The following is a 21,512-nucleotide window of genomic DNA, read 5'->3' on the forward strand; positions in this document are numbered from 1 at the left end:
CAATGCAAAGTTTATTTGCTGTGGGTTAAGTCAGTCACAGCAATAAAACAATAGCAAGGCAAATAAGACTGAATTGACAGTGGGCATAAAATACTTATCTTCCCTACTAAGGCCTTCTCTACATCATGCAGTTCAGCTCAAGTACCAAGAGTACGCAACAAGGGGAAAAAGTTTCACTGTCACAGCTTTGACATCAAAATAAATTTTCCAAGGACAGCTCAACTACATACACATATATATTATCCTTGACAAATGTGCATCCAGTGCATTCTTAATCTCCATGGAAAATACTATTTACATCTTTACAAGCTACCTAGAGGGTCTAGCTGAGTACTTTTCCTTACTGCCAACATTTTTATTTTATACTTCCTTTCAGTATCTTTCATTAAAGACTAAAGTTTTTAAGACCATGACTCCTCAACTGGCCTCCTCTTTCTGTAACCACTTTTCACCTTTTTCAAAAATTACATCTCTGCAAGTTGCCTCTGGTTTACTTTGATCGTTCTAATTTTTTTAAACTCCCCATATTCTTGATATTATCTAACTGATGTTAGCCCAGGGCTAACATAGTACTTCAGCTGAAGTCTTGCTAACAACAGAAAGAGCATATTTAACAAACATCAAAACTCAAAGCAGCCTTTAGTGACACTTCAGTCACTATGCCCTTTCAGTTTGACAGTGAACATTGAAACAATGTAGCATCTAGTTTTACGAGTTATGCAGTTAATTAATAGAAACGTTGTGTAATCGGTGTTTCCAAAGTATGCTGATGAAAATACTGTGTGGGATCTTGTTGCAAATCAGTTAGTATGTATGATAGCTGTCACTTCTTACTTCTCCCCTGGTGTATTGATCTGTCAAGGAAAAAAAACCAGATGGTCTTGACTGACTTTTCGGCAACTCCATCTAGCTGTTAATCATCATCTAGATGCTAACATGCTTATCTATTACAGTATTTTCCAGGAATTGGCATCATACTAGTTGATGTCAACTATAATTTCTGAGCTCCTTCTCATGCCTCTTGCCCCATTTAATACATAGATATTGTGCTTGCCTATTTCTGATCTTATGAAATTTCTGCCCTTCAAGTTATTCAAGGTAAGCACTAACATTCCTGAGATTGCTTCAGTTTCTTCTTCTCATTGTAGATAAGTGAGGTGAAGTAATAATAAAACGAGACAAAATATCTTGTTCAAGATGTGGAAGTGTAAGGAAATGGAAGTTCTTGAGGGGGTGGGGGGATCCATGAGTGAGGATCCATGATCAAATTGCTAGAGGGCTGATACAAAAAATGAAGAATTAGCCTGAAAAAAAAAAATATTCTGAGGCTATGCTAACAAATTAATTTTCTTTGTACCTATAAAATGTCTTGTATATGCAGATAAAGTGTTTTAACAATTATTGTTGTGTTTTTATAGTTAGAAACTAGATGAGTAACCATCATAGAAGCACAAATTACAGTCATAATTTGTACCTGTTACAAAATGAGTGTTTTATTTTATGAGGATGAAGTTTCTCTTTGTGCAGGGAGAGTTACCACTTGAGATCCACTCCTCTGAGCTATTCAGCATTCAGTAGTTTGTCAAGTTAATAGTAGCTTACATTACATTTACAGCATTAATACCATTAGTATAATTCACAGATACTCTAAGGAGGGGCTGACACAAAGGCATTACTGTGGTGATCCCCCATAAAGGATTGATGAAGTAAATGAAAAGTTTTGGAGTTTTTTCCAGACATATGAGTACATTCATAGGGAGGCAACCCGATGAATTTTATTATGAGTAGATACCTTCATTGTATGAATACTCATCTGTGGATCACACTGGGAAAAGACATTAATTCATACTGACTCAAAAAATATCCCTTCCTGAGTGATGCATCATTTTATGTAAAATTCTAGATTCTAGGTATGCAATTAAATGCTCTACTTTTCTAAGCATCTCAGCCAACCCTCTGGATAAATAGCCTGAATTGCACAAGTGCAATGTGTTAAAACCCATGAGCTAATATATGGTCACTAGGAAGTTTACATGCCCACTGGTATGACTTAACCTGCCTCACCCACCTAATGTGAATTATAATTGGTTTGAACATAAGGAGAGGCCTAAAGTTTTCTCTATAAATGCTGCCACACAACCAGAGCTTGAAGTCTTATCATATAGGCCTACAGTTGCTCACAGAAATACTAAGTCCAAGGCACAGAGGAGCAAGGAAGCATGACTGGTAAGTAGAAAAAAAAAAAAAAAAGAAAAGAAAAGAAAAAAAAAAGTCTCTTTGTGTATAAGGAACGGGAAACTGAATGATGTATCATATATTAGCTTTCTCTGTGGGGTTATGTTTTGTAAAAGGCTCTGAACTGCTGGAGTACACTACATTTTGAGATTATGAATAGGTTGTTTCAGCATTTTTCTTTCCTGAATTTTCCAAAAGACACAAAGAAGGAAAAGATGATCATCCTTACCATACTGGAGTTACATATTATAAAACCACAAACAGAGCAGAAACTGTGACAAACCGCAAACTATCTTTTAGCACGAAACTTAATGAATCGGAGAGTTGTTCAGGTATGAATGAATCTTGTGTTAATGGGAATATTTGTGCCAAGAATAGACTATGGGACAGATTCCTTCCTGTAGATTCAGAGTCTGCAAACTGCAATGACATTTTAACTATTTGTTAAAATTAGCATGAAAGACAAAGGTACTTTGAAATACAGACAAAACAAGCAGATGTCTAGCAGTGAGGTCTAGGAGGAAAGATGTTAAATCAGTACACTTCAGCGAGCTTGGCCATGTTCTCGCTTAGGCCTGCTCAGGAAATTACATCAGTCCACAGAGCAGAGGCTTGAGTGCAGAGATGACAGGCATTGTTTTCCCCTCATAGAGGTTAAAATGATGCATGGTTACCCCCTTCTCGCAGTTTTAGGAGAACTGATTGCATTAACTCTTAGAACAAGTGTTTGTCCGTATACTATTATTTGAAATAATTCATGTTTATTGACCTGACCTACTTGTGCTAGCATCCCTCAACAGTGTCTGCTGTCTGGCCTGGCCTGACCTGATGGTGCTTAGTTATTGGCTGTCTCAATGCATCTGCTAAATGTAATACCATCTAAATGTTTACCTGTTTAAAAGCAGAACATAGGCTGGGAGGGAATCAGGTGCATACGATGGGCATAAGGCTATTGATTCTCTCATAAATCTCCTCCACTGAGCAGAACTAAAATAAATGGCAAAACACAATTTGATAGGTCAAACTGAAAGATTGGACTGAGTAGAAAAATAGTGTTCCACAAAAGAACTATCAGATAAAGGGGACAGTAAAAACCTTCAGCTACAGCAATGGGGAAAAAAACCCACAAACCAATTGTTTCTGCATTGTAACACTTCCTCTTAAGTAACAATTTGCCAATAACTTAGGCAAAACATTTTAGCAAGGTGATCTCTAAAACTTCCTCTTTAATTGTCATACACATAAACATAAGTCTATCCTTCCTAACCACAATTTTCTTATTGCATGAAATTCAAGAAGCAATAGCAGTGTTTAACGAACAAACTGGTACTTGCTGACTTTCTTGCAAAATACCTAGGGCCCAAGAAACATCCAAGCCCATGTTCAGTTGGAGATGTCAAAAGTGCCTGGGGACACTCCTCACGGTGCCACACACAATTTTAATATGAAAAACTGCAGGGTCTGCATGCAGGTGTGTGCGTACCTAACTGTTTTCACTCCATCTCTCCCTCCCCACCCTCTCCTGGACCCCTGACACACACATCCTGCAAAAACACACACTTACTTCCCAGAAAATTTTTACGCATCCATGGGCCAGTCTCTAATGGATCTACTTTAACAGAATCCAGAAGGTGGTGTATAAAGAAAAGGGAAAAGAACCTAAAAAGGTCCTATAAATTTGATAGCATGATTTTTCAAGGGTTTTGACAGTCTGCAGCACACTACTGCTACTAAGGATTCAGCCACTTGCTTCACAGTCTCACCCTCAATTATCTCAGCTTTCATCTGTCACTTTTAAGCTTCAGTGTCATTACAACCAAGGCATGAGTCACACTTGAAAGCATCTTGTGTATTAGAATTAAGAGCACTTGCCCACGGAATGGCACATCCTGTTGGATTCTTAGAAGAAACAAGCAGAGCGAGGTAGTGATGGGAGCCTGCAAAGAGCCATTCTTTGCTGATGAGTCTGCAGCAGCAGCTGGAAGTTAAAACTTCCAAATAATGTCTTTACTCCATTCCAATGGAAGAGATGTGTGTATAAGTGGGAGACGTAAGGAAATACATTTAAATATAATAGGTTACAAAATAACAGGTTGTGTGTAGCTATGTGGGAGCCTGCTGGGGGAGCCTAGCATAGATTCATCCCAATCTGTGCACTGTCAGTGTGGCTTATTTCTGTGTACTGGTCCCATGGTAGTTTTTGAAGTTCACTTATTAGTACATGTCACTTCTATGTCACTGTCAGTCTCCCTGCTGGAATAAGCCATCTTATCTGGAATGAGCCAAGACGGCAAGAGAAGATCTGAGCACAGCTAACAGGGTAGCCTACTTTACACAGACAATAGGGGAGCTGACTATGCTGAGGTCAGCTACCTTCAAAGTCTGGCTATTGGAGAACTTCAGGAACAATCAGAAACTTCAGGAAGGCTTCAGGCTGGCTTCCATTCAAAATGGCCCTGCTATTTGGGACATTGTGAATGGAAGAGGAAGACAGAAAATAAGAAGTATGACTCAGATAACATATAGGGCCCAGAAGAGATCTCTGTCAAATGCTTTTCCATATGGACTTGACCAATCTCCTTCAGGGGGTTCTAGTTCTGAAGAGTGTGACGTGAGTTAGTGCATCCGTGAGTCAGTTCTAGAGGCTCAAGTCTCTCCCTAGTGTGGTTCATAAATACCATATACCTGTAAAAAACCCACTTGACTTCCTATAGCAGGAGTGGGTTTTGCTGATGGAATTCCTTGCTTAATTATCAAACAAGGGAATGTGAGGGGAGACAGAACAGCCCAGACTTCTGAGTGTACTGAGGTGGTCCCCAGTGAGTCATGGCTATATGGCTGTAGCATAGTGGTTTAGGGGTATGTAAGGAAAAGCTGTGCTCAGAAAAAATAAAGGAGTAGATAGGCTTCTGAAACAAAGGCACAAATAATAATAGGTGACATTTAATAGAATTCAAGTGTCACTGCGGATTCATACAGAGTTGGTGGGGAAAAGAATGACAATGCAAAGGACAGAAAGTAATACTGAGGGGTATTAGTCTATTACAAAAGATGTCCTTCACTGTTCCGTGCCAAACGCTTCCTCCTATATATTAATTTCTTTAACACATTTACTGGAGTGAGGAAAGAAACCTGGGTATCACTGGAAAAGGATGTCATGAGTTATACAACTAAACCAGTTTGCAAAAGATGATTCTGATATAGTTTATTCTGGGTAAATAAAACAAAATACTAAGATGGCTTAGTGCTTTAATTTTCTGAGGTCCAAAAGAATTTTCTCTTGCTATTTACCAGAGTTTCAAGCACCTGCCTGTGCAATCCTCACATTTACAGCCACCACACAAGCTCTGCACTTGGCTTACAGGAAGGCGTCTGGGTCACCCACATTTTCTTTGACTAGTGTTACTATTTCTCATGAATTCAACCCTCATTCTCAACGTTCACCCATAATCTTTAATCCAAAGGTCCACTACATATCATTCATCTGTTTTACAAGCAAAGCACACAAAAGGCCTGCAAGGCAATTTAGCCAGAGCTGGGAATAAACACCAGAAGCCAATGCAACAGATGCAACTTGTTCTCCTTGTCATAATATCTTCCTGAATAAACGCACTGTAGCTATTTTTTTGAATGCGCTGTTTATAACTATGCAATCATAACAGCAAATACCAAAACCAATTATGCCATTAACCTATAGGACAATATCCAGCACACTGTTACCATTACACAAAAAAAGGTGAAATGCATGACAAAATAAGCATCGGGAACTATTTGGTGAATAATCACTGACTTTTTTTTTCTTTCACCAGTAACTACTCTTTCCATCAAAGAGAATTGTTTTGCTATGTACCCATGGATAGGCTGAAATCTTAAAGCAAATTTATTCTGAAAATTGTTAGTGTGTCACTTAAGAGAATTTAAAAGAAAATTAAAAGAGAAAATAAAAATTTAAAAAAAAAATAAAAATAAAAAATAAAAGCGTAGCTTAACATCTGAAACATCAAAGTTCGGACTTAACATTGTAAAATCAAATTCTAAGAAATTTTATATTTAAGAATTTAATTCCTATCATTTTTAAATCAAAATTGGGCTTTGCATGTGATAAAACTATGGTCTCTCATAAGATTAAATATTATTAATGAACAGACATTTAAAGCAGTCTGAATTACACCCAGTTAAAAAATGTTTCTTCTAGTAACACCATTTTATAGTAAAAATTAATAAAATACTTCTGTATATGAAATGGGCTGAACAAGTTTAAATTCTAGAATTTCCAAACATGATCCAAACCTGAAAACAGAATAATTTGGGCTGCTGAATAATAAGCCCAACCAATTAAAACTGTGCATGTGGGGAGGTGTATAGCTGCAGTCAGTCCCGTATAATGGGTCTCACTCAAAGGTGTTCTTAAGACTGTGCATTGAGTACATCAAATTTTACAGGTTGTTTCACAGAAGTATCAGAATTAGTCTCTCTCTTTCTTAACAGAAAGTGGAGCCACCTGCAAAGCATAAACAAAATTGCAATTAAGTGGAAGATTTTTGTCCACAAATCGGCATTGCCAGTTATATGTTCAGAGATATCCTATAAAAAAAATAGTAGTGTACCAGCTGAAAACAATGATAACTATTTTATCACAAGCCACAAATGTACTTATCTATCATCTCTGTAGCGTGTCATGCAAATATGACATGGAGGGCTTAGATGTTTAATGTTGTTAAACAATAATTATGTGATAAATGAAAATTTGGTCCTTTAAATTTGGCCTGATTAAATCTGGGGCAGAGGCAATAGCTTGCTTGTTGTTTTGCAAACTACTACAATGCTGGGGAAGGGGGGAGCAGCTCCAGGAAAACAAAGGATTCAGTGAATTAATTTAAAGAAAAAGTGACTGTAAATATTGCTTGTGAAGTAGGCCAAATTAAAAACGATGTGATACAAGGAGTTATGCTATTCCTATAACTTTATAACAGAAAGAAAAGCAACTAAATGATGACATTCTTATACATTTAAATACATTAAGAAACTCTTAACAAGAAGCTAGACTGTTAGGGATAAATATCGTCAAGCTTCAGATATTAAGTTGCAAGGAAACCAGATCAGAATATGGGGACCAAGAGTGCAAAAAATGAATGAAAAATTAATCCTCGAGCCTTGTTGGTCAGATAAAGGCTGGGAAGCAAAGGTGGCTATGCAAGCTCCACCCTCACAGGAAATATTGCAAATAAGCAAATTTACACCTAGACTTTTAAAGAAGTGAAAGGCACCACCCACTCCTTGAGTGAACAGAAGTAGAGGAGGCCATTCAGAGGAAAGCTCCAGAAGCTGCTTATACAGGACGTATTGATCAGATATGGGCCAAGGTGAGCAAGGAGGAAGCTCCTTCTGTGGTGCTCTGTTATTTTCTTACATCCATACCTCATATTCAGTTTTTTGATGGACACTTAAAGATCACTCCTTCTCTAAGGAGTTTTGATCCAAGAAAAAAAAGGAAGAGAAAATTCTTCCATTAATAGTTAGGAGAAGGATTTTCACAGGGATCGCTTTTTTTCCACTTGTGCACATGGGGAAAGCAAGCTTATCAGAATGAGATTTGGGAGAACAGGTGTATTATCTGATGTAAAAATATTGTATTTTGCAAATAGGAAGGAGAGAAAAGTCTGCAGCTAACTGAAGTTGTCAGACAAGTGCAAATGAGAAACTGACAAATCTGACATAGAGAGAGCAAAGAAAAAACTTGAAGGAGGTAAAGGCTGAGGGAGGCTACAATAAGCAGAGAAGATAGAAACCTGAAGTTAAAGAAGAGAGGATAAAATGATTAAGGAGATTTTTTTTTTGTGTGGTTTGTTTGTGCAGTGGGGGTTTTTTTTGCTTACATGCCAATATTTATACATATGCAAACTGACCAGTTTAATAATTATTATAAATGGTCCCATGTTGCTTTACCAACTATGTCAGATAACTCCTGCCTTTCTAAAGACAACTCTCCCTGACCCCTCAGCTTGTTCTGAAATAAGTGTGCTTCATTGTTAAGTTTCTGAAGATTTTTTTTTAAAGTAGGTATGTTTCTGAAAAATCAAAATACGTGCTGCTTGCCTCAATACCGTAAAAAAATGTGTTCCCCCCATTTGAATTGTGACTATGCTGCTAAGGCTACTAATGTAGTTATTTCAAGGCTTGCCTAAACTTGATTAAATTAAGATCATGCTTTAAAAAATCTTTACACTAATAAATCTGTTTGAAAATGGGATAATGATTTTTTACTCAGTAATGGCACAGGGTAGCTGTGTTCCACTACTACAGCCCATACTCTTACTCTTTCCTATTCTTCTTCTTTGGGGGGAGGGAGGAAGGGGAATAATAAACATAGTTTTAAAAAGCACACAGTGCCCTTAGGAAAAAATATATATTTACTTCTGCACTTCATATAAACCATCAATCTATCTTCTACTAGAGAACCCTCCATAGACTATGATAATGTCAGAGCCAAACCAATCTCAGATGCTTGTTCTTTGGCCTCTGACTGAAGCCATAGTTCACGTGCAAGAGCTCTCTGAAACATACTATTTCCCGTACCTTATTTTAGTAGTGCTCTCTCTCCAATTCTCCCAATTCTCCCACTACCAAATGAAAGCCCAGTGTCCATCAACATATTCTTGTTATGTTGTCCCAACAGATAGCAGCTGTCACTCATATCAGAGGTACCTGACACATAAATGGGGCCAGAGATCACATGTCATTGTTTAAAATGCAGAAGTGTTTCTCAGCTCAGTCAAGTTTCTTTATTTCTTATTCAGAGGCTGCAAGGCTGTGCCTCTGTTAGTATAACACCATGTCTTGGAATGGATAACACCTTGAAAGACTTAGCTGAGTTCAGCCAGATTCTTTATCCAAGTAACACACAAGTATTCAATTCTCTCAGGGTTCTCTCCTGTTAAGATGTCTTTCTGATCATTCTTTAGTGACTGCTACACTACTCCTATATGTCATTATGCAGATAATCGCTAGCAGTCTATGCAAGATGGACTCCCCCCAAAAATGCTCACATAAATAATTTCTATTTTTGATGCAAACCTCACAGGGGTACTAGTTACCTGTAGAAAGTAACATGTAATTCTTGAGTGTGTCTGTGCTCCTTCCTCCTTGGATGTATCCTCAAATTTTCTTGCTCTTCTCGCTTTTTCATAGCTGTAACGCAGCCAAGTACCAACTGGCACCTGAAAGAAAATGCAAGAGATCACCACACAAGTAAATTCTCTAGCAAAGAGTTGATTGTGAGGAGAGGGCAGGCCTTCATTCTCACCTTCAATGGAACAGAACACCCTGAGCAAAACTTAACATTTATCGTAGAAACAGGTATGGCTCCCAGCTTCTTTCACAGAAAGAGTAATGCTGCCTCGTGATGTTCTTTTGGCCTGATATGCACTCTAACAAGATAATATCTTGGAGCCAGCATGCTGGTTCACATAGCCATGGAACTGTCTGAGGTGTTTGTTGTACTACTCCTGTCTCAGCTGGCAGTGATAGCTTCCTTCAGTTTCCAGCATATAGCACACATTCATCTGAGGGGAGGGTTATATCCATGCTGTTTGTGGATGACTAAACGTGTATTTCAACAGGCTAGGGAAAAAAAAAAATGTTGTTTATTTTCCTTAAAAGGTCCCAAACCCTCAAAGCTGGCTAAGACCCAGGCCACATTTGGTATCTCCAGCACAGTAACCAAGGAGAGCTGGAGTGCAGTTGTACAGTCTACCAGTTCCAGCTCTGTGACCATCTCCATTTCCAGCCCACCTAATGCTGTCATTGGACGTTACAAGCTGAGTGTTCAGAGTACATCAAGTGGCAGCTCCTCTCCTGCAAGCCTTGGCACCTTTGTTTTGCTCTTTAACCCTTGGTCTTCAGGTACGAACATGTTGAATTTACCCTGAAAGAACTAAGTTGCTTGTAGCTTCATTAATATTTGTAGCTCCTCCATTTGATCTATATTTCTTTAATATGGGGGCTGAATGTTCATCACATAATGTATCAGTGAGAAAAGGGTTTAACAGTTTCTTAGGACCTTCTGTTACATAAAATCAGCTCCGTATTGTGCACACAGTGGAGAGCTCCTTGCCCTAAAAGATTAAGTTCTGCTTTTGCCAGAGCTTCCCTACTTCTGCACGAGTTTGGAAGAGCGTGTCTGGTCCCTGCAGAACCAAGAAAAGAATCACATCTACCAGCTGCCATCATCTCCCAGATTTGACAATGCCATTAGTTCTGTCTTCACTCGGAAACACCCCACCCCCTTTCTCTAATTATTGTGATCTGTTTATAACACCAAGAACAGCAAAGGGTGAATAGCTGCAAGCACCCTTATTGATAGAGACTCCTGAGGTTTTATTTTTCCTGCTGTGGTTGTACATACCTGTGTTTTGGCTTCTCAGGTGATGATGTGTTCATGCCTAACAAGGCTGAGTGTGAGGAATACGTGCTAGAAGAGTTTGGCATCATTTTTGCAGGCAATAAAAATCATATCAACAGCTTTGGATGGAACTTTGGGCAGGTAAATGCAGCACTGAAACACCAGTGTTTTGTGCTCTGATTTTCACACAAACCAGGTGACCAGGGCTTGTTTGCTTTTTCCAGTTCATTGCATACGCCTCTGAAGAGCAGGAGTCTGGTATTGAAATTAGAACTCATGCCAAGCCCTGCTATACCTATTAATAAGAGGATTTGTAATTGACTAGTCAGTGATAATGACCTAGGACTCAGAGGTGCAGACAGCAGAAACCTTAGAGTCTGCTGGGTAGTACTGTAGCAATGCTGTAGCTTTTGAAAAGCTCATTGAGTTCTAATCTTCATAGTTTGTTGAGGCTGCATTTTTATATGATAACTCCTGGCTGAGATGCAGCACCTCATTAGGTGACTAAAAAAAAAAACATTAAACACTTATATGTCTCCACTTATCCTGATTTTTAGTAGAGTAATCTGTGTTTACAAAACACTAACTTACTTCTATAACATAGTTTCAAGGAGATATTCTCAATATTTGCCTTTCCATGATGGATCGAAGCTTAAACTATCGTCAGGATCCTGTCACAGATGTATCGCACAGAAATGACCCCAAGTATCTGGGCCGTGTTCTCAGTGCAATGGTAAGTAACATGCTCAAGAAGTTCAAACTACTAATTGTTCTTTTAAAGGAGATAGCGAAAGACACTTCCCAGAAAATTTTAGGCCACTCTATGCACCAGAAATGCGGGCCAAAGAAACACTTAGGTGGCCATCTGATCTCAGCCTGCTAAATTTATCTCATCTGTGGTATTTCTGGTACTTATAAGAGCCAAATGGAATGTTTAAGACATGGGGTGGTATGTTGAGGGACAAGTCCTTTGGAGGTCTTTAGTCCAACCTCCCATTTGAAGTGGAATTACAGTTGTACTAGATCAGCTCAGCCATGGATTTGTCAGGCTGCCTTGAAAATCTCCAAGGATGGAGCTTTCATGGCTTCTCTGGGTGACCAGTCCAGAGCTGCACTACCCTCTTAGCGAGGAATTTTTCTCCTACGTCAAATAAGATTTTCCCAAGCTACAGCTTTCTGCTGTTGTCTCTTGTTACATAACATGCCAGAACAGAAAAAAGTTGGACTCTGACAACTTAGTGTGTTCCATTCAAGTAGTTGTAAGCTGCTATTACATTCCTCTTATCCCCTTCTTAACCGGACTGAACTAGCCCAGTGCTCTCAGCTTCTCCTTGTAGACGGTGTGCTCCAGGGCCCCTGACTCTTTGTAGCCATCCCTCCTGGGCAGTCTTCAGTGTCTCAACTTCCCCTTGAACTGAGGGACCCGAAACTGGAAACTGGATTCCTGGCACAGCCTCGCTAGGGATAATGAAAGGGGGTTAACAGCTTCCCTCAATCTCCTGGTCACTTTTCCCAGTGTAGCCCAGTGTGGGGTTTCTCTTTATGATGAAAGAGCACTGTTGGCTCAGATTCAATCTGGCATTTGCGGTAACTCCCAGGCCCCTTTCAGACAGCTGCTTCCCAGCCTGTACCAATGCATGGAGCTATTCTATCCCAAGTTCTGAGATCTGCACCTCTTCTTCCTGAATTTCATGAGGTCTCTATTGACACAGCACCAAGATTTTCAAGGTGATGCTGTGCCCCATTTGTTGTGTCAACCACTTCCTCTAAATTATTGTAAATATGCTGAGGGCTCACTATATCATGATCCAGGCACATTCTGAAAACTTAGCTGCATGATATGTTTTGATGATGCCATTCAGTCACACAGTGGTAAAGTTGCCACCTCGTGTCAGGAAGTTTCATTGAAAACTGGTGTTTGCCTTCTTGCCTGGTGCTGCTGTACTTGGGTGGGAGAAACAGTGATTAAATGCTCTCCATTTCCTAAGAGGACTCATATTTCATTTCCCTGAAAAGATGAGGCTTCTTCCTGAAGGCCAGCTGCATGAAGCCATGAATTTTGTCCACTAAAATGTCACTCAGGGCTGCTCTTCTGCCCGCTCCCCTACCACTACTATATCTGTTATAAACTCTTAATTTTTCTCATCATGAATTTAGTGAATATTTTTACAGGTCAATGCCAATGATGACCAAGGGGTGCTGCTAGGAAACTGGAGTGGAAATTATGAGGGTGGGAAAAGTCCAAGCAGCTGGACTGGAAGTGGTGAAATCCTGCACAACTGGAAGAAATCAGGATTCAAACCTGTTAGATATGGACAATGTTGGGTTTTTGCAGCAGTATTGACTACAGGTATGTTTTATGTCATGCACATAACTGACACTGCACAGATTCTGTTAAAAGAAGCACTAATAATAACACTTCCTCCATGAAAGTCTTTCGGGGCATTAGTGTGTTGTATGAAACTTCATATTCCAGAAATACTGCTTTCTGACTATGGTTTTCTATTTGCTTTTTAGTGCTTAGATGTCTGGGGATTCCCACTCGTACAATTACAAACTTCAGCTCTGCCCACGATGCAGATGGAAATCTGCGTGTGGATGAGTTTTACGATGCATCTGGAAATCATTTGGACAGGGCAGCTGACAGCATATGGTAAGGCTCTATGATCTTTAACAGTAGAACCTATCAATGCCTATGGAGTCTTCAGGTGCAGAGAATAGATGACAAATGTTTTGTTACCTTCTTAAAAATTGCCTTTAAAACAACTATACACACAGAGGATCAATAAAAAAGTACTACAGACTTGGTGTTTTCATTCTTTCTCAGTTAACCAGAGAATTGTGCCATGAGTTACAACAGATAATCGAAGCTAGGGCGGGCAAAATTACAGTTATGATGCCACAGATTACTGAAAATCATGACATTACACTGGAAATATCAAACAGTGGGACTTAGTTTGGAACCATCCCTCAAAAAAAGCTCAACAGAACCAGCTTCCCTGCCTTTTGTTTTTTGCAGTAATCATTTGCAGTGAAAATAATTTAATTATTGCCACTATTAAGCATCAAATGCAATTCAAACAAGCTTGCATCCAGCAAAGAACAGGTGCAGTCCCTCACTTTGTGCCTTGTTTACTCCTCTGATTGTTCTGGACCCATTCTAAATCTAACTAGCATTGTGCTTTAAAGAAAACAGCAAAAACTAAGGAAGTACACGTGCTCAGAACTTTTGGAGAAAAACAGGGTCAAGACATTTTGTATAATTTTTCAAATTTGCTTTCTGCCCTTGAACATTTACATCTGTTGCACAATGCAATTTTCAGCTCCCATCTAGTTAATATATATTCAGGATCAGAGTGGAAGTGCTCAGACTCAGGTAAGATTCTATATAAATGGAGACATTAAATACATTTAACTAAGATGGCTGATTAACAGATGCGAACAGGAATTTAGAAACACATACTAGTAGCTTGCTTTGTTCGCTCTTGCATATAGGAATTTCCATGTCTGGAATGAAAGCTGGTTTTCCCGCAGTGACTTGGGCCCCTCATACAGTGGATGGCAAGTTCTGGATGCAACTCCTCAAGAAGAAAGTGGAGGTATGCAGATTTTATTTCAGGAAAAACATTGAAAAATTATAAAGTCAGTCACTTTTAGAGAGAAGAAAGAAAAAAAAAAAGCGCACCATTGTAAAAGTAATTTCTCATCCTGCTCAGAAATAGAGTGGTAGAAGAGAATACTTCATAGCAATAGAAAAGCCTCAGATCGTCTGTGGATGCCAAGAAACAAACTAGACTTCTAGGAGCAGTCTTTCACAGCAATTCCTGTGATTTCCAATGCAGGTATCCAGAGCTATTGAAAATCAAGAGGTAATATAAAATGAATCAATCGTACCTTCAGAATAAACACAAGATACATTGAAGATTGGCGTGATGTGAGGGTCTATGCAGATGAAAGCACTTGAACAGGACAACAGCACTGGGCAGTTCAGGAATCATCGATAAATATCTGTCTAGTAATTGCTTACCATTAAAGAGTTGATTAGGTCTAACTAATTTTTTCTTGATACCATAGGAATTTATCAGTGTGGTCCTGCCTCACGGAATGCCATCAAAGAAGGAGATGTAGATCTGGACTACGACTGTCCATTCGTATTTGCAGAAGTGAATGCAGACTGCATGTACTGGAATTATGACTCCACGACTGGAAAGAAAACATTAATATTCTCTAAGTCTACCATAATTGGTCAATCCATCAGCACAAAGGCAGTTGGTAGAGATGTTCGTGTAGATGTCACCAATGACTACAAATATGAAGAAGGTAAATAAACACACTGGTGGTTCCAGTTACATAGCTGCTTCATTCCCAAACACATATAAACTTTAGGCCAGGAGTCTCTTAGTGGGCATTCTATTCAGTTCTAACAGAAAAGGGAAGAGAAATGTAAAGAGTAAAAAATACTGCCTTGCCCCTTCTGATATGGAGCTGCTTTGTGGGACCTCAGTAAGTCAAGTCCAAATATCTCCGAGTAAAACGTTCACTGTTCTGCCTGCTATTGGTAATGTACACTGACTGCCTCTGCTTTGTGAGAGTTAGTCTATGGCCCAGTTTTTTGACAGCAGGGTGAAAGGCCTGTTACAGAAAACTAAGCTAAAGCAGCAGTTAGGCCCAGGAAGAGCCACTCTTTCAAATGTCAAACAGCGTGTAAATTTGTCAGACCTTTGGGTTTGATAGTGCAGAAAAGAAATCTGAATCATTAACTGAATTTCCAAGTGTAAAGAACGAACACTGCTATCGGAAATACCTATCAGAAAAGTGAAAAGCATGATAAAGGAGAGCCCAAATAACTAGCTTCCATTGTGTACTGGCTCTGGCTGGGATGGAGTTAACTTTCTCCATAGCTGCCTCACTAAAAGCGTTGGTAACACCCTAGTGCTTTGGTTATTGCTGAACAGTACTTGCAGAGCACCAAGGCTCGCTCTCTCCCTCCCTCCCTGGCACAGCAGGTAGCTGTGGGTGGGCAAGTGGCTGGGAGGGGACCAGCCAGGACAGCTGACCCCAACTGACCAAAGCTATATTCCACACTATATGACTTAGCGCTCAGCGATAATAGAAAAGGGAAAGACAGAGAAAACGGGGTGGTGGGGGCATTCATGGTTATGGCATTTTGCATTCCCAAGTGACCATTACGTGTGTTGAGGCTTTCCAGGAAGCAGCTGGACATCTGCCTGCCAGTGTGGCATAGCGAACACATTCCTCTTTTTGCTTTGCTCATGCACAGTTTTTGCTTTCCCTGTTAAACTGTCATTATCTCAATGCACAAGTCTTTTCACCTTCCTTCTTCCCATCCTGCAGGAACAGGGAGCAAGTGAGAGGCTAGGCAGATGCTGGGCTGCTAGCCAGAGTCAGCCCACCACACAGTGCCATCAGCCTCCCCTTGTATTATGGGCCTTTTTTTGTATTAGCAAATAAAAATTTACATTTCTAAATATTACAACCATAAAAAAGGATAGAAACAGGAAGAGTGAGAAACTTTGAACTTAAGATATGTGCACAGAAAAAGGCTGTTGGAGGGGCTGTGACAATACTGACTGCAGATACAGAAAATTAGGTGTAGCTGTGAAAAACAGGCTCTGTTCATCTGTAAGCACAGACACTATGTTCTGCAGCAGTCACATAAAATAAGATACGCATGTTAACTGTCAAGGATAATTTTCATGGTTCTTTCTGGACAGGCTCTACAAAAGAAAGAGAGATTTTTAAAAAAGCCCGTAAGAAGCTGGGACTTGAGGATAAATTTGATCCTACAGCACCGACAACACAGGAAATTGATCAAAAGCCTGACATCTCAGGGAAGTTCAAGGTGGATGGCCCTTTAGAGGTTGGCAAAAATCTCAATCTAATTCTGGTTCTTGCAAACTTACAGTCTGATGCTAAGACTGTTCATGTCAATATGACTGCTTGGAGCACTGTGTACACTAGAAGACCAGTTCATGAGATCTGGAAGGACTCCATATCTGTCACTCTGTCTCCTAAGGAAGGTAATTTTTCAAATAACTTTTAAACATAATTGTGTTATCAGTAAATGGGCATTAGAAGCTGTGATGTCAGCTTGGGGGGAAAAAACTCCAACAAACTGCAATCTTAAATTTCTGTGCAGAAAAGGCTGAAAAAACCCCTACATTGCACTTATAAACATATCTAAAAGGCCTGTTTCACACTATCATTTCCTTAAGTACTATTCACATTTTGGAAAATGATTCTCAGGAGTGAAAAGCTGGTGAGGAAACAGGAAGTTTCATTTATCAAAATTTGCATAGAAAAATACAAGGACAACATAAAACCGTAGACATCAACTCCAACTAAATAAGTTCCGGTCAATTATGAGGGCCTTTACTGAAAGGGAACAGGACATGGCTAACAGCAGAAACAAGAAACCTGATTCATTAGCACATTAGAATGCAATTAAAGTGTGAGGAATAGAAATAGCTGAAATAAGCTCCACAGAAAAGAAAGTTTGTGTCAAAGAACTGTTGAGGAGTAAAGGTCCTCAGATTTCCTTAATTTTTTTTTTTTCAGATGGATTTCAGAATTTTTTCCTCTAAAGTATTAGGAATTGAGACTTTTGGTGAAGACCAAGTTTATATGCCTAATGGCATTACAGTCACCAGTGCCTGCATTTACAGTCAGGAGGGAGGTTGACGACAGGGATCTGATGGCAGGGACCATTTAAAGAGATTTTTGCCTTCTTCTGGAGGATTGCTCTGTTTGCTAGGATTTGTAGTTACATCTGTTGCTACTGGAGGAATCTAGGAAATTCACATTTCCCCCATTCGCTTGCTTACTTTTGTGGGACTTTGCATTGGTGACTTGTCATCTTTTCTTGTGTTTTGCATCTGCTGTGTACTGCTGTAAAGTACTTTGTGGCTCACAGCATTTGCATGCACCATAGCTACTCTACAGTTCTTCTGTATGAATGGCCAAAAATCTGAAATTGCCTGGCTTCAGAGACAGAGGAGATGTCTTCCCATCTGGTATTCCTTGATTTGAATCACAGCATAAAAACTACTGTAAAAACACGTGATAATAAAAAGCAGATACGGCTAGGAAAGATAAAAGAAACATAAAGACATCATTTAGCATGTCTCTGTATCAGCAATCAGGACTGATGAGGCCTATCAGAGCATGTCCCATAACAAATGTAGTGGCACTGGCACTAAACTCCTTAAACTCCAGCTGTGTTATCTTTCAGAGCAATTGGAAGAAAGACAAGACAGGCAATATAGCGGTAGGGAATGGAGGAGGGATAGCACTGAAGAAATCGCTCTATAGCAGACTGACAGATTTGCATGAATTGAGTTTGGCAGTGATGGCTGAAGGCCTTCCTAGTCCCAGACACAGCATAAAAGGAAAATAATAATATTGGGTATGAAACTCTGTGGGCTTATGTGTATCAATTCCTCTTTTTTTTTCTTTTTCTTCTAGAGAAACAATTTCCCATTAAGATACCATATACTGAATATCAACAGCAGTTAACTACAGACAACACGATCCAGGTAACAGCTTTATGTCATGTAGAAGGTGGGATTCAAGTGCTGGTGCAAAGAGACATCACCCTGGACAATCCTAACATTGACATACAGGTAAATTGCTGTCCCTTTGCTCTAACTGCAGTGGCAGAAAAAGGGGAAAGTAAGCTCTTATAAGCACTTTCTTCCCCAAAAGATATGTTCTTCTCACATTCTGCCATGGTCCATCATGCAACTCTTAATACCTCCTCTTCTGATGACTGAGAAGGCTTGGATAGAAAAGAATACGGAGAACCTGGCCTTTCAAGCACTTCCTTTGCACAGGTACTTGGTGAAGCAAAAGTGAATAAAGAAGTGGATGTGGAAGTGACATTTACCAATCCTATTGATGTGGAAGTGACAGACTGTGTGCTGCAGGCAGAAGGCAATGACCTCCTCAGAGGAATCCTTGAGATAGAGTAAGTATGAGAAATTTCTCCTATTAAAGATACATGAGCAATTACGTAGGCATGGATGATGTGGAACCAAACAGCGGGATGAGACGGCATTTTCTTCTTGCTGTAATTTGGGAGGCGAAGCACACAGCTTTGAACCAGCTCTTCATCTAAGCTAGGCTTTGGCTCCGTCATTTAGGAGGTCAAATAATTGGACAGAACTTGTTTTCCTGCCTATCTAGTGGGACCACACAGTTCCAGCCAAAAATACACGCTTACCCATGCAGTAAATTTTGCTGAAGCTGTCTATGCTGCTATAGGCCCAGATTCAACTTTCTTGTTCTGATCATAGGGCCAACAATAGGATACATGACTGTTTCTGTCCATACTATACCCAAATTATAGCATATATTAACCAGGATTTTTTTCATCATCTTATTAAATGGACTGCATGGGCCAATTTGTTCAGCCTTTTAAACTACTTGTATTTACATTGAACAGACATGAATGTAAAAAAGCAGATGCACCAGTGTCCCAGCTTTGGGACAAAAAATGAACACAGATTGTTTAGAGACAGGTTGTGATCTCAAAGGATGGTACCTCTGAAAAGTACAACCCCAAGTATGCTCCATGCAAGGCTATTCCAGATGCAATAAAGCACAACTAAGGAGGATAGCTTTTAAAGAACACACTAAACCATGACCAGCTGCTACGCCACAGGTGACTGATTTACCTTACTAAGGCTTAGAACTTGAACACAGAAGAAATCCATGAGGCAGGCAACAGGAGAATAGGGAAAATGGTGAATATACAATTAATAACTCAAAAATTGAGGTTTTAATTTTAAAAAGTTTTTCCAAAACAAGAACTACAGGGACACTGATTTTCAAGCTCTGCTTTCATAACTCTACAAAAGAATTATGTTAGGAGATTAATAAACAGAGGCAAGAAACTATTAGGTGGTGTTGAGATGACAAATGGATAAAATATGTTCCTTTTACTATAGATCCCAGGTTCCTGTTTTTATGCTTCAGTGATTTTGTATCTTGTCTTGCTCTTTTTCCTTCACTATTCCACAACTGAAACAGAAATGTTAAATTTTCAGACTGTCCATCACTTTGTACATATCCAAAACTGCACATAAATTTCGACATATGCTAGCAAATGTAGTTATTTCTAAAAAATACCTGGGATATGGGTGTGTGTTCTTTAACTGAATACGCACATACAAACACAAACAAACATACACAGCAACTTAACACTGCTATTTGTCCTTGAGCAACTAGGAATGGTCTATCCCATAATTTATGAGTGCTCCTGAGGGAATTTAGCAATCTCATGTTATCTATCACATACAACTTTATCCTCAGGCAAGGACAAGACAACATGACAGGGTAAGGCTGTTACGGAAAAAGGTAAACATGAGTTTCCAAGAATTACAGAATATACCATTTTAAAACATTTTAACTTTCATTCAGAATTTCCTGCTGTGTAAACACTGAGGTTTTCTTGGTGCTATAATCCATTTTAATTCAGGAGTTTGTATTCACATTCTTCACAGTCTCAGATTATCCCTTTTTTAATAATGCAGTGATGTGTTTTACACCTCCTGTTCCGCTTGAAGCTTTACCTTACTAGTATGTCCTTTGTGTGCTTATCTGGGTCGCTGCCTACTGTATTTGTGAGAGCGCTCAATGCATGGGTTTGAGTATTTAAATACATTATCAGATAGCCAAGTCCTGTATGGTCTTTTCATGGCCACACTACACTGAACTGATAGGAATTCTTACTTAAGATGAGAGATAGTGACAAAAGTAAAGCATGATGCATCTGCCTGTCTTCAGCTTATATTTTTCCCTTTTTTTTTTTTCCCCTATTTTTAGGGTACCATCATTGAAAGCCGGTGAGAAATCCAGTACAAAGTTTAAACTCATCCCTTTTGAGACAGGTCCCAAACATCTACTTGTTAATTTCTCCTGTGATAAATTTGCAGATATCAAGACCTTTAAGATGGTAAATGTGGTTGACTAAGATGAAGATATACAATAAATTGTCTGTGTGTGTATGAATTGAAAAAATGTCATAAGACATTATGTCTTATGTGAACAATGTGAAAATTAGCAAAACAAAATCCTCAATTCCTGTGATAAGGGGTTACCAACATTATATCATTAAAATTTTACATTGCAATTTTAAGTAAACTGAGGAATAGTTGATTCTTAATTCACTGTTGTGAGTATCCACATTAATAAAAAGAGCGTCTTGCCTTCTATTCAGAGACTGTTCGGCATTTGTCTAGTTTTCTTTGGAAATCATTCTTTCTGGCTCCAGATGCCTCTGCACAAGCATTCATAAACTCATTTCTACACTTCAAAGCCTTATATAGTGGACTTTCATAAGTGGTGTTTCTCCTTACTGCAACCATGATACTAGAAAGTAGCCAGGATAAGTTGCACAATTAATGTCATTTAGCTCTGTCTTTTTTGCTGCAAAGTCGATCCTGACTTTCTCCATTATTTTGTAAATCACAGTGACCACATGAGTTACAGTAAATGTTCCAAAGGAATTTGGGTGGTGTCCAGTTTGAGAGCCATCTGATGAACACATTGAGATAATTGCCCAGCTCAACATGCATGGTATTTTTGCATGCTGATAGTTTGCACTTGCTGAAAGTCATCTTTGGGAACCAAAGGGAGAGTAATCGTAAGTCTAAGGATATTTTAACTTCAGTAGAGTTAGGAATTCTTCACTATAAGATTGTGTGCCAGGGAGTCATCTTTCAGAGTTCAAATTCAGTAAAGCTTACCTAAACCATTTATGGGAGGATAAGGTATGGGCCACACACTGGGTTCCAGGAACAAGTGAACTAGGTGGAGCCCACTGAGTGACTTGGTTTATGGCCAATAATTGTAC

The 21,512-nt window shown here is 39.2% G+C and overlaps 1 protein-coding gene and 1 long non-coding RNA gene across 3 annotated transcripts in view; one reads left to right on the top strand and one right to left on the bottom strand.

The window, feature by feature from the left end:
- LOC106112663 (uncharacterized) overlaps positions 1-21,512 on the bottom strand; it is an 87,760-nt gene that overhangs the window by 11,853 nt on the left and 54,395 nt on the right. Inside the window, exons 3-5 of the long non-coding RNA XR_008748847.1 lie at positions 9,539-9,855; positions 9,330-9,452; positions 8,812-8,940 (exon numbers count right to left, since the gene is read on the bottom strand). This is a non-coding gene — a long non-coding RNA (uncharacterized LOC106112663). The remainder of the gene's footprint in view (positions 1-8,811; positions 8,941-9,329; positions 9,453-9,538; positions 9,856-21,512) is intronic.
- LOC101913445 (protein-glutamine gamma-glutamyltransferase E) lies at positions 2,133-20,877 on the top strand. 2 transcript variants are annotated; one of them, XM_027790133.2, is made up of 13 exons: positions 2,133-2,226; positions 9,424-9,591; positions 9,895-10,137; positions 10,659-10,777; positions 11,241-11,369; positions 12,809-12,986; positions 13,154-13,289; positions 14,132-14,235; positions 14,711-14,956; positions 16,372-16,677; positions 18,122-18,279; positions 18,490-18,623; positions 20,483-20,877. In XM_027790133.2, the coding sequence occupies exons 1-13, from the start codon at positions 2,220-2,222 to the stop codon at positions 20,628-20,630; spliced, it is 2,076 nt and encodes a 691-aa protein (XP_027645934.2). In that variant the 5' UTR covers positions 2,133-2,219; the 3' UTR covers positions 20,631-20,877. The 2 variants fall into 2 exon arrangements, with proteins under 2 accessions (XP_027645934.2, XP_005239977.2); XM_005239920.4 differs by lacking the exon at positions 2,133-2,226 and adding an exon at positions 7,474-7,598.

This window comes from Falco peregrinus, chromosome 9 (assembly GCF_023634155.1).
Source record: "Falco peregrinus isolate bFalPer1 chromosome 9, bFalPer1.pri, whole genome shotgun sequence".
NCBI classification, from domain to species: domain Eukaryota; kingdom Metazoa; phylum Chordata; class Aves; order Falconiformes; family Falconidae; genus Falco; species Falco peregrinus.

Bases quoted from the DNA above. Each gene is read 5' to 3' on its own strand.
- LOC101913445 (XM_005239920.4), top strand. The intron at 9,592-9,894 runs GTATGGCTCCCA...TTTCCTTAAAAG, and splicing joins AACATTTATCGTAGAAACAG to GTCCCAAACCCTCAAAGCTG. The intron at 11,370-12,808 runs GTAAGTAACATG...ATATTTTTACAG, and splicing joins GCCGTGTTCTCAGTGCAATG to GTCAATGCCAATGATGACCA.